General features: G+C 43.2%; 1 protein-coding gene across 1 annotated transcript; it reads left to right on the forward strand.

Annotated features, from left to right (window-relative positions):
* Positions 1-180: 180 nt before the first annotated feature.
* mttp (microsomal triglyceride transfer protein) lies at positions 181-12,028 on the forward strand. The gene is made up of 18 exons (XM_018737850.2): positions 181-247; positions 1,720-1,907; positions 2,349-2,492; positions 3,310-3,417; positions 3,724-3,840; positions 4,435-4,574; positions 5,021-5,171; positions 5,378-5,535; positions 5,864-6,032; positions 6,173-6,280; positions 6,751-6,963; positions 7,209-7,420; positions 7,528-7,625; positions 7,763-7,884; positions 7,974-8,201; positions 8,546-8,670; positions 10,186-10,356; positions 10,622-12,028. The coding sequence occupies exons 1-18, from the start codon at positions 181-183 to the stop codon at positions 10,767-10,769; spliced, it is 2,667 nt and encodes an 888-aa protein (XP_018593366.2). The 3' UTR covers positions 10,770-12,028.
* The last annotated feature ends 120 nt before the right edge of the window (positions 12,029-12,148 follow it).

Raw genomic sequence — 12,148 nt, forward strand, 5'->3', positions numbered from 1 at the left:
ACGGCGAGGTGTCCGCGCGGGTTGATCATTGACGGAGCGCGCGGACTTTGGTACTCGAGCGTGGAGTTTGGAATGTGCGCCGCGCGCTGATAAACGCGGGCCGAGTGCGTTCCGATCGCGTGTCTGTGCGGAGCCAGAAGGAGTCGGTTACAAACGCGCCCTTCATAATTGTACATGATGATGATGATCACATTAACTGTCATTTTTCTCTGCGTTACTTCATCTTGTTTTTTTGCCTCTGTGGAAGGTGAGTGCTTTTAAAGTTTTGATATCTCATGATGTACCTACTGGTTTCATGTGTTTTTCCTATTGTTTTACATAAAACGTACCCAAGGCTTAAATGTCATCGAATTGTCTGTATTTTGCAAGTACATAGAAGCAATGTCATGCATCTGTCTGAAAAGCTTTTAATTTAATTGATTGCAGCTTTATATACATTAATGTGTATTTCTGAACTTTAACCACAGAATAAAAGTGTGCAGTGGACAGCTTGGCATTCTGAGGCCTTCTATTGAGTATTAATTCAGCATGCCATTGGATCTACCTTTAATCTGCTACTTTTTTCTAAGTTTATATTATTTGTTCTTGATCTGAAACTAGAAAACAACTTAAAATGTGACTGCATTAAAATATTCAGTGTTTCACTCTACATGTCATTGCCATTTTTTGATGGTCTTCTGAACACTTCTCCTTTGTCCAAACCTAACATTGGACGCCACCACGGTCAAAGGTATTATTGGCTGAATCAATAAATAAAAATCATATTCTGCTATGATCAGGAATCACTGGATGAGGAATGGTTATGTAATCTGCACAAAACTACTTTTTCCATATTGTATATACCCTGTTTATAACTTCAGTGTCCACAGTATGCCAGATCAGGGAATTGTGCAGGTTCTGTACCAGAAACCACATCCATTTTACTTTCCCTGACATGATTTGATGATGCAACCAAATACTGACTGACACGTCAGTCTGGTTGCCCTGTTCAGTGAGTCATCCCCTGATGAGTTGTACCTGGACTTCAAGATAAAATGTAGATGTCAGGGTGTCATACCCTGTGACCTGCAATTAAACTGGGTCACTCTAGTAACAGGACAGTCGTTCTCATCTGTTGTATAATTATTATCACCCTCATGTTGGAAAACTTCATATTGGGTTAATTTATTCTGAGCTTCACATTCTTCATTTTTATTTATTTTTTAAAAATTATTTGAGAATGATTTGTTTGGAAATGAGAAGGGAGAACAGTAGTACAAGTTTAATTTTTTTTCGGCTGTCTTTCAATTATCGCCTATTCTCCATTTGTTTTGGGTTGTCACGGTGACTGTAGTGTGCTGCACTTAATGTAGTTGATCTGTAAGGATGTCAAGATGACCTATGAAATTCTTGATTATTTTACGTAATGGGGTAAAGCCCAAGTTTGGTAGTATCCAAATGAGTTGTAAAGACATCTCTCCACATGCTGGTCTTGTGATGTAAACATTCATTAAAAACTGACTGAATACAGTTCAGGCAAAATCTTCCTGTGATTTATGCTTTAGGAGGTATGAAGAGTGTTAAAAGTCACCATAGCTGTTACAGGTTTTAAGGGATCTATGAGGATGGAGGTGTGTGTCTGAAGTGGACTCATTGCATGGAGAGAGAAAACTGTCAACTGGCGTGTTGTTCTATGTACATCTTTGTTTTCCCAGAAATCACTCTTCTGTGTTGTTTCAGGTGGGGTCCGGGGGCCGAGGCTCAGCAATGGACAGCTGTACAAATTCAGCTACTCCACTGAAGTGCTGCTAGACAGGGCCAGGGGGTCGGCTGAGGGCAGCGCCGGCTATAGGATTTCATCCAGTGTTGACATCAACTTAGTGTGGAGAAACCCAAGCAGTAAAGATGATCAGCTTCTCAAACTGATGGTATGTGGGCCTCAGTTAAATGTGGGCCCTCAGTCCATTTCTTCTGTCAGCGATGGGGGGGGGAAAGGAAACCTACTGTGATAGTGTTGAAAGAAGTGTTTGATTGGGTCCCGCCCACGGCAAGACTTGCTTTCCTTTGAACTCTGGTAGGTGTTGGTAGGTTGGATCCTGTTGAATATGGAATGTGTGCATGTCCTAAAATGACTGTTTTCCAGGTTTGGTATGAATAATAGTTTTTTTTTTTTTTTGTATGCCAACTACCAAGATTTTTTCCTGCAATTGCCATCTTAGAGCAGTTTTAAAAATTAATGTACCCCTAACAGGTACTGTGATAAGAAACATCTGGATTTCAGTGCGTACAAAACCTAAGTCCTTTAGCCCTTCGATGAGTTGAGGTCCAGCCCCTGTGACTGAGCTACCTGTGTGTGCACCTCTCTGCAGATTAGAGATGTGAAGATAGAGGGCGTTACACCACGGCCAGACAAGGCAAATATCTTCTCCGGCTCTACATCTCAGCGCATTCTGGGAAAGAGCAATCTGGCAATGCTGCAGGCTCCTTTTTTGGTTCACCTGAAACTTGGGAAGGTAAGAGAAAGCGGTGCAGGTGTGGTTTATTTTTTGTGATGCATACTGGTGAAACACCCCTGCAAATATAGTAATGGGTGCTGCTGGTCAAAAATGAACCTGACCCTCTCAAAACTGTGGTCGGTACATTTCATTCTTGCATGACCGGACTGATACCAATATACTGTAATACAATTACAGTATAAAATCTGTAGTATAAATTGTAAACTTAAGTCTCATAAAGTGTGCATTACAAACAGTTTGTACATACTTAATAGTGTGCACAAGAAAGGGCTTCCAGTAAGCTCTCTCGTTAAAGTAATTAAGTAGCAGTCATGTCCAGATGGACCTGATCCTTTTTTGACTGGGGTGAATTCCTGATAATCTGGCACATGTGTGCAAAGGTTAGGCTGCTGGGAAGTCAAGTGTGTGAAGCATTCACTGAGATTCAGCCTTTATCAGTCATTGCTGTTGCATGGGTGGGCGAGGGCACGTGGCATGCTCTGCGGGTCGAAGGGCAGCCCACACACTTTCCTGATGACGATATGGACCTGTTGTCCTTTCATTTCCAACCAGGAACACGTTTGTCTGAAATGTGACTGGAGAGTGTTTCTTGATATAGCACCTGTGTGACATTTCCAAATAGAGATAAAATAGGTTCAACCGAATGACAAGGTGCACAAGAAATGCATTTAAATGTATTTTAAATTTCTAGGATGTAAAAGGTGAGTTTTTCAGTGCTACCACAAAGTGATGGATACACATGTGACTCTCCACTTAAGCTTTCGTCTTTGTGCTCATGTGGAATTTACAGCTGCTGTTGTTTCTTCTGTTGTAGGTGAAGGGCTTGTACTCCTATCAGAATGAACCTGCTGTTATTAGAAATATAAAGAGGGGTGTGGCCAGCCTGCTCCAGCTGCAGCTTACCTCTGGGAAGGTGGAAGAGGTAATCACCAAATCACTGTACCAGCTGCCAAGATGAGTTTGTAAAGGTTTATTTATTTTGTCTTGCACTACTCTCTGAGTTCTGTAGGAATACACTTTGCTGTATTTCTCAGGTTTACATACAGCATAGGCCAACAAAGAACAAATACAATAGCAAAAAAAACAAACTGGTTTGAATATGAATGTATAAAGTATATACTTTATGGTGTATTTGATTTTATAGTAGTTTTCAAGAAGCTTTGTTCTGGTTCTCTTTTTTTTTTTTTTTTACTTTTGGTAAGAACTTTTTGCTTTTGTCATCAAAAAGGTGGATGTGTCCGGGAAGTGCCCTGTGGAGTATAAAGCTGAAAAGGACCGTATCACTCGAATCAAGATGCTGGACAGTTGCAAGACAGTGGAGACAGGCTTCACCACGCACAACCAGGTCGGTGACATCACCAGACTGAAGGTTGTCTTAGTGCTTTCTACATTTAACATTATTATTTGTTTTTGTTATTAGTATTTTATCTTGCAACCTTATCACAAGGAACTTACAATCTTAGGTTTGTATAATAAGCTTCTTACAATTATTTTCCCATTGATATAGCTAGGTAATTTTTTTTATTGGAACAATTTGGGGTCAGTGTCTTTGTCGAGGATTGTACAACAGAAGAGTCATTCAAACCGCAGCTGTAACCATTACACTACCTGCAGGTGGAGAGCTTAGAACTGTCAAGCTCTGAGCATAATATCATTGGTAATAAGAGAAAGATACAGTTAATCTTTATTATTTTCCTTTGAAATTTTTCACTTTTCTGAAAGTTAATCTGAATTCATAAATTAGCTGTGTGATGCTAGAAATGCTCAATATTTTAAAGAAACCGGGACAAGGAGATATCTACCATTCAGATGGCTGTGATTCCATGTGTGTTGTACTTGTGCTAGATGTTGACATAAATTCAACAAAAAAATCATGTTAGCAGTGCAAGTGTGCAACCATGGGGGTAAAGCTCTGTCTGCCCTGTGTCTCCCCCTATAGGTGTTGGGTGTGAAGACCAAGTCTTCCTCCGTCACAGAGTTCACTCTGCAGGAGGGTTTCATCAAGTCAGTTGTGTCTGAGGAGACACACGTCACGTCTGTCAACGCCCGCCACAGAACCGCTACTAAAGTTGTGTCCCGGTACGTCAAAGAATGAAGCCCAAAGGAAAAATTAGATGATCCCATTTTTTCATCATTTTTAAATATGTGTGTGCTTAATAAATGCATTGTCTTTTGTTTCTTTACATTTAGACATTTCTTTTCTGTATTCAGTTTTGAATATAAATGATCTGCATTATGAGACTTTGTTCTGTTTAGATATAAAACTGGCACTTTAAACTCACTTATTTCATTTCCACTGTCAGTCTTGGGGCCACTAGGGGGCTCCTCTGAGTCTTTAAACCCTTGCTGAACTAGAGATTACTGCATGAGCCTCTAGTAAGCCTTTAGGATTACAGTGGTAGCAGGTCATAGCTTTTCTACATTTTTCTTAAGTAAACTGATCAGAAGTATGTTCTGTTACAGCAAGAGTTAGTACTAGAGAAGTTTCCGATGCAGCATTAATTTCTGGGGTCTTTCATTTGCAGACAAGCGCTGGTACTGGTAAAGAAACAGGCCGGGCCTCAGGAAACTGCTGGAAAAGATGTTGCTGGTGTCATCAAGTCATTGGATCCCAAGTTTGTCACCATTGCTTTGTCTCCCTCAAAGGCCAGATCTCAATGCAGGGGCTGTCCATCTGTAAGTGTCTGTGAATCGCTATGCAATACAGTTATGAATCAATAAAAGGGTTATTCTTCCTTATTACAGTTTCACTCTGAACAAATCTGGCAGGCTTTATTGTTGCACATCATTTAAAATTTTTTGAATATCTGTAATAATGTGGATGAATGACCAGCCCATTCCGTGATTGCTTCCTCCATCTCCTGTTCTTCTGCTTCTCTCAGCTCTGGCAGCACTGGCAGGCCATTGGCAAAGACCTGGAGCCAGAGAGGTTGTCCAAGGCCACTGTTCCCCGCAACTTCCTGAGTCTTGTGCAGAGCTTGAGGAGGGCCACCAAGGAGGAGATCCTCAAAGTTCTGATGAACTGCAGCAAAACAGCCCTGTATGCCTAAATCGCACCCAAGCCTCTTTCTCATTCATCTCTATTTTGTTCTCTAGATAGTTGGTTTTGAGGTTTGATGTAGCGTTCTGTACAAGGGAAGACACAGTATTACCCTAAAGATCATTCTGGAGCAAGAGTCAGCTGTTCTGGTCCTGATGCGCTGCAGCTTGTTCAGGCTTTCTGGCCTATTGAACACTGAAAGAGGCTGATTTGAGTCAATTACTAAAATAATTGTTTCACATGAATGCTTATCTGTTCAAGGAGAAAGAGTACTGATTGTAGGCCTCTAAGTCCTGCTCCTCCTTCTCCCTGTGGTGCTCCTGGGCAGGCCTCAGTTGGTGGATGCCGTCACGTCTGCTCAAACACCTGCGTCGCTTGAAGCCATTCTACAGTTCCTGGATTTCTCTAAGGCACAGGATCTGATCCTGCAGGAGAGGTTCCTTTATGCCTCTGGCTTAGCCTCCCACCCCAACGAGAAGATGCTTGAAGCCCTTTTGGTGAGCAGTGGTGCTTCCTACTGCCTTTTCTCAGAATCACATGCGCAACTTAGTTTTAAAAATATTTAATTTTTTCTGAGCCCTGCTCCAGATCCTGCATGCGCTGTAAGTAACCATAGACTCCACCCATATTTTACCAGGGTGTGTGGAAGGGAAAGATCGCCAACAATGACATCAGAGAGTCTGTGATGATCATCATGGGGGCACTTGTGCGAAAACTCTGTCAGAAGGGAGGGTGCGAACTGCCTGTGAGTTTGCTTCCATTTTTGTCTCCTCACCCTGTTCAATATGTACTATCTGGAGGTTACTGTCATATCACCCCTTTCTGCTGCATAGCCATGAATTTCTGTCAACTTCAGAGCAAAGTTCCCTTTTGAGATTCACGTTAAGTTTGTTATAGGCAAGAACTGAAGTTGGAACACCATAATACTGAAGCAAAGAAAGATCAGAGTAATGCGCATTACTGTGTATTTACATTTATTCATTTAACTGATGCTTTTCTCCAAAGCAAGTTACTATTTTATGCTACCTACAATTATTTACTGATGTATACAAGAGGGTAATATTTACTGGAGTGTTGCAAGGTTTGAACCTGTGACCTTTGAGTTCAAAGGCAGCAGTTCTAATCACTAGACTACCAGCTGTATTGTGAGGAGTTCCTTGCATATTATTGCCTGTGAGGTACTGTATACTCCGCTAACCACAACCCTGCCCCTAGACTGTGGTCGAGGTGAAGAAGCTCATCTTGGAGGGTCCTGATAGAACAAAAGAGGAGTCAGAGGTGCAGATGTACCTGCTGGCACTGAAAAATGCCCTGATTCCAGAGGCCATTCCCCTGCTCACCAGGTACTGCGAGTCAGAGGTTGGGGCCTACAGCATCATCTCCATCACTGCCTTGCAGAGATATGACAGCGCTCACATAAATGAAGAGGTAGACAAACTTTTGTATAAAAACTTGTCAAACAATAAAGCAGTGCACAAATATGTTGTGAACTATGAAAGTCTTTAGAATAAAAAATGTTAAATGAGTAACATGGCTAATTTCGATTAGTGCTCTTCAGCCATGTAGCATTTTTACACCTGCCAAATAGTATTTGACAACTGGAGCAGTAGACCTGGCTGGTGAAAATGAAAGTGGCTGAACTGAAGTAAAGGGGCAATTTCTGCTTGGTCCAGGTGAAATGTATGCTGAACCGGGTCTACCACCAGAACAAGCGGGTCTTTGAGAAGAATGTGAGGGTTGCTGCTGCTGATGTAATTTTTAGCAGCAACCCTTCCTACATGGAGGTGAAAAACCTGCTGCTGTCCATTGGACACCTGCCCCATGAGATGAACAAGTACATGCTTTCCAAGGTCCAGGATATCCTGAACTTTGAGATGCCTGCTAGGTAGGTGATGGGAAATGGAGGCCAGCAGAAATCCCAGGTAAATCATTATGCCCAGCTTGTACAAAGTGCAAAGAAGCTCACAAGGTTTTCTGCTCTCATTTTTTAAGCAAAATGATCAGGAGGGTCATGAAGGACACGATTGTGCATAACTACGATCGCTTTGCCAAGCTTGGCTCATCATCTGCATTTTCAGGCTATATTGCACGTGAGTTTTGTCAGAGTAGTGTGGTTTTTTTTTTTGTGCTTGTGCGGTATGTCAGAGTGAACAAACCAAGTTTATATCTATGTGGTGATTGAATGATGTTGTGTGTGTGGTTTTTTTTTTCTCCCTCTTTTCTTCAGGTGGGATGGATGTAACATCTACCTACAGCCTTGACATTTTGTACTCAGGCTCTGGGGTTCTCCGGAGAAGCAACATGAACATCTTTGCCCTCAGCAATGGTGCACACCTTCATGGCCTTCAGGTAAGTCATGACATCATGGACTGAAGAAGCACCATGCACTGTGATGGTAGCAATAGTGATCGTAATCAAGCTGAATTCTCACGGCTCAGGTGGTCATCGAGGCACAGGGCCTGGAGTCTCTGATAGCAGCCACATCAGATGAAGGCGAGGAGGACCTTGAATCCTTCGCTGGCATGTCGGCCTTGCTCTTTGATGTGCAGCTGCGTCCCGTGACCTTCTTCAAGGGCTACAGTGACCTCATGTCTAAGATGTTTTCCCTCTCTGGTGACCCCATCAGTGTGGTCAAGGGTCTCATCCTCCTGGCGGACCACTCAGAGGTGAGTGTTTGATTACTGAAGTTATCACCTTGACTTCACCACAAATCTCCGATTCTGATTAAGGCTTCCACTTGCTGTGTACTTTCTGCTAAGGGCCTCCCAAGAGTTCACACTGAATCTTTTCTGTAGCTTACACTGGAGCAGGTTCAGTTTTTTAATTTATTAATTATCATATCAGTTATATATGCAGCCCACTCTTGGCCCCTTTTGTATACAAGATGATGGGGACCCTCAGCAATAACTGAATTTTTACACAGACTGCCACTGAACACAATCACTGCGTATTTGGACTGGACTTTGAATTCCATTTTTTTCCTCCCCCTCTGCCCCCTTTTCATCCCCAGGTCATCCAGTTACAATCCGGGCTGAAAGCCAGCATCGAGTTCCAGGGAGGTCTTGCCATCGACATTTCAGGTGGTATGGAATTCAGCCTGTGGTACCGGGAGTCCAAAACGAGCGTTAACAACAGGTACCAGAGGCAGCCTCATGCTCTCCCAGTTACTGGGATAAGGACTGTGGGGGACATTTGCCCCTGGTTGCCGATGCGAGCTTTTAGGAGGGTCCTGGTGGTTGAGGGTTCCTGGGAGGGGCTGGATGGGAAGGTCACGTCCTATTTGTGTCCTGGGTGAAGGGCAGGACAAGCGTGTGGCGTGTAAAGGATTCACACCCAGGATTAGAGCATTAGCTGACTGGCACACACTCAGAGTGCTGTCGCATTGAGCAGCAGCGTAACGCGGAATTCGTTTCACGGAACACAGCAGGTCTCTGGGCCAAGGCAGCAATTTGACCTGGAAGTACCTCACCCATTGACTAGGCAGTTATGTGCTTCATATATCCTTACGCTCTACAAAAGTAGAAGAAACTGAACCGAAATCAGTCATTCCAGCACTGAAAATGAATACTTTTGGAGTATGTGTTGAAGTTTCTTCCCATCGTATCTTTGAGTTGAGTTCACTGTTATTTATTCTCTGTATCAGTTGATGAATTCGGGAGATGCTTTTCTCCAAAGCAAAATACAGCTCATAGTAAAAAAAAAAAAAAAAAGGAAAAAAAAACCAGTGAGTTAAGACCAAGTGTGTCTCCTTGCTCTCATTCTTATAGTCCAGTTTGTGGAGGTGATGTCAGGATGTGACTCGTCTCTCTTCACACACGTCATTCATTGCAAAAAATCAATACTGAATCTCCTTGTTCTGGAGCAAAGATTAAAGTTCATAGATTTGTCACACAATCGGGTACAACCAACAAAATTATGGTGGCTGCACTGATGGTTTTGAATATGTGTCAGATGTGAGAGGGCTGGACTAGCATTTGCTGACATGTGGTACCTATTAATTTTTTTGGGCCCATCTTTTGGGCAGTGTTTGTCATAGGTCTGTTTGGGTATGAGGAAGTGACAGGGCCATGTGAGGGAGGGATTGCAGCCCCTGTACCTTCTGATGTTTGGCCATGGCACTACCTATAGGAGCATAACAAATACAGGTGGCACAGTTGGTGGAGTACCAGGGCCTGTGGGTGCTGTGCAGTCTGAACTATAAGTGCTTAATGACTGTATACTTTTGTCTGTTGGAAAAATATGAAGGCACAGATTATGTGAGGTGAGCTGACTCAAGGCTAACTGTGTTTCACTTCTACTGTGTCTCAAGTGATGGATCTGATGTCAGTGCACTGTTGACGATAGTGGAGGTTCCACAGTTTCTCTGAAGCAGCAGGTGTCTATCACTGATATACAATACCACTAGTTTCTACAACAGACTTTTATCTCATTTCCTGTCCAAATTTATGTTTTCCCATCTCTTCTGCAGCAGTTCCCAGAGATGTACGACACTTGACGATTGCTTTGTCTCTTCTTTCCATTTCCTCTCATAAAATTATTGTCCAGGCTGCACAGGTGTACTTACACTTTTGACTTGTACTGTGTCCATGGTGAGGACTTTTTTTTTTCTTTTCTTTTCTTTCCCCCCTCCCTCTTGCTGTCGCTCCCTAGAGGTGCCTTGGTTGTAAATGGGAATGTGACCGTAGACATGGACTTTGCACGTGCTGGGGTGGAGGTCAGTTTTGAGACGGAGGCCTCCCTGGACTTCATTACCACGGTCCAGTTCTCTGAGTACCCGTTCCTGGTGTGCATGCAGATGGACAAGGCCACCTTCCCCTTCAGGTGGGTTCGTTTACAGCACTAAATCTCTTCCCTTCAGGAAATACAGAATGGGATTTTTTTGTTTACCAGTGCCCCAGGGCTTTTAGAACCCTTTTCATAAGTGTTACAGAGGCACCTCAAGCCATGTACATATTTTGTGTTACCAGGGTTATCCGATGTGAAGTGTGTTGGCTGCAGTGTTATCAGAAAATCCTTTATTCTTGGCATTGACAAAGGATCACAATGTCCCCTGTAAGCTTATCAATTTTCTCCCACTCCCCCACAGGGAGTTACTAACGAAATACGAGGGTTTGCCTTCTGGGAAGAGTTTTATATCCCGCAAGGGCAGGAGAGAGCTTGTGTCTGGGTCCGAGTTCCCTCTGCACCAGGAGAATTCCAACATGTGCAAAAAGGTGTTTGAAGGGAGCTGGTAGAACTCCCCATCTCCAGGACATACTGGGAGTGTGAGAGCTCTCGGGGGGGAGGCGCTGAATCGTCATGGAATCCATCATCTGAGCCAACATGTGGGATGGTCAGAGTGCCCCCCTACTCTCCCTGCCCCTCCGCTGTGAGCCTTGGTTCTATTTATTATACAGAAAAATGTTCAAGAATAAATTTGTCACACCAAAGGGGAATGTGAAACCACATGGCCAAGGAAAGTCAAGTTCGTAACGACACATGCAATGTTTACATACTTCTATACATGTTATTGGTTTTAGGAACAATTGGTGCCTTTTAGAATTTTCTACGAATATATTATTTGAACTGGTTTTTGTATCGGTGTATTTGGTTATTTGATTCACATACACTCTACATTGTAACTAAATGATACTGACGTATGTGTATATTTAAATAGTGAGCATGAAGAGCTTTCTCCAGTGCTACCTAACAGTGTACCTGTTTACTCAAATGCTCAGGAAGATTCTTAATAAAATAAATACTTAAAGATGCTTCTTAAATAGAATTGTTGGCTATGGAGGGTAAGGTTAAAGAGGCAGAGTGCCTCAGTGTGAAGGATTGGTGCATGAGGTCTCCTGGACTCGGGTCTGACTTTGGGACGAGAGGTGTAGGGGCTCATTTCTCCGCAGTCTTCCTGGTTCCTTATTGGTCGTTAAAATTTCAGTGCTACAGCTACTAAGTGATTTTTCTAAGGAAAGCAAACTGCTTTCTAGTTTCCATGGATCAGTTGTGAACAGTGCTGTTCATTTTTTATCCTTACCTTCCTTCCCTGATAAAAGGACATGTGGAAATCATGCCTCTCTAGTCTTTGGACTCTGTTGAAATGCAAATGATGATGGTTGTGTGTGACACAGGTACCAGGACTTGCATAAGGCACATTTGCTCTCACTGATCACCGGACAGTTTGTTCTGGGGTCTGGGGGCTTTGGCTTTCTTAGGTTACACCATTTCCATACTGCATCGCCAGAGCAACAGCCCCTGCTGTCCTTGACCCTTGTGGGAGAACTTGCAAGTGGTGTGGGCTTCTTGAAGCTTCCTGTGTAGGAGTCTGTGGCATCAGTTCTCCCCAATGCTGGGATCCAGGGAGGTAGCGCATGTCCAATGTTGAGTTGTCATGGTAGCCAGAGTGGTCTAGGTATGGATGAGATAATGGCGGTGTGCTATGTGGGGTCATCTGGGGATACCTGATCCTGTGGAGGAATTGGCGCCCTAATAAACGCCCAGGAACACAGATGACACTGACGCTAGTGCACTCCCCTATGTGACTAATTAGGAGTGTAGGATCTCAAGTACCTCTCGGCTTTCAAACGTTTCTGAGAGAGGGCTGCGGGGGGGTAGAGGCTAAATATAATGT

This window comes from Scleropages formosus, chromosome 16 (assembly GCF_900964775.1).
Source record: "Scleropages formosus chromosome 16, fSclFor1.1, whole genome shotgun sequence".
Taxonomy (NCBI): domain Eukaryota; kingdom Metazoa; phylum Chordata; class Actinopteri; order Osteoglossiformes; family Osteoglossidae; genus Scleropages; species Scleropages formosus.

Coding starts and splice junctions, on each gene's coding strand:
- mttp (XM_018737850.2), top strand. CDS start 181: ATGATGATCACATTAACTGTCATTTTTCTCTGCGTTACTTCATCTTGT. Junction 3,841..4,434: donor GCTTCACCACGCACAACCAG/GTCGGTGACATC, acceptor CTCCCCCTATAG/GTGTTGGGTGTGAAGACCAA. Junction 5,536..5,863: donor AACTGCAGCAAAACAGCCCT/GTATGCCTAAAT, acceptor GCTCCTGGGCAG/GCCTCAGTTGGTGGATGCCG.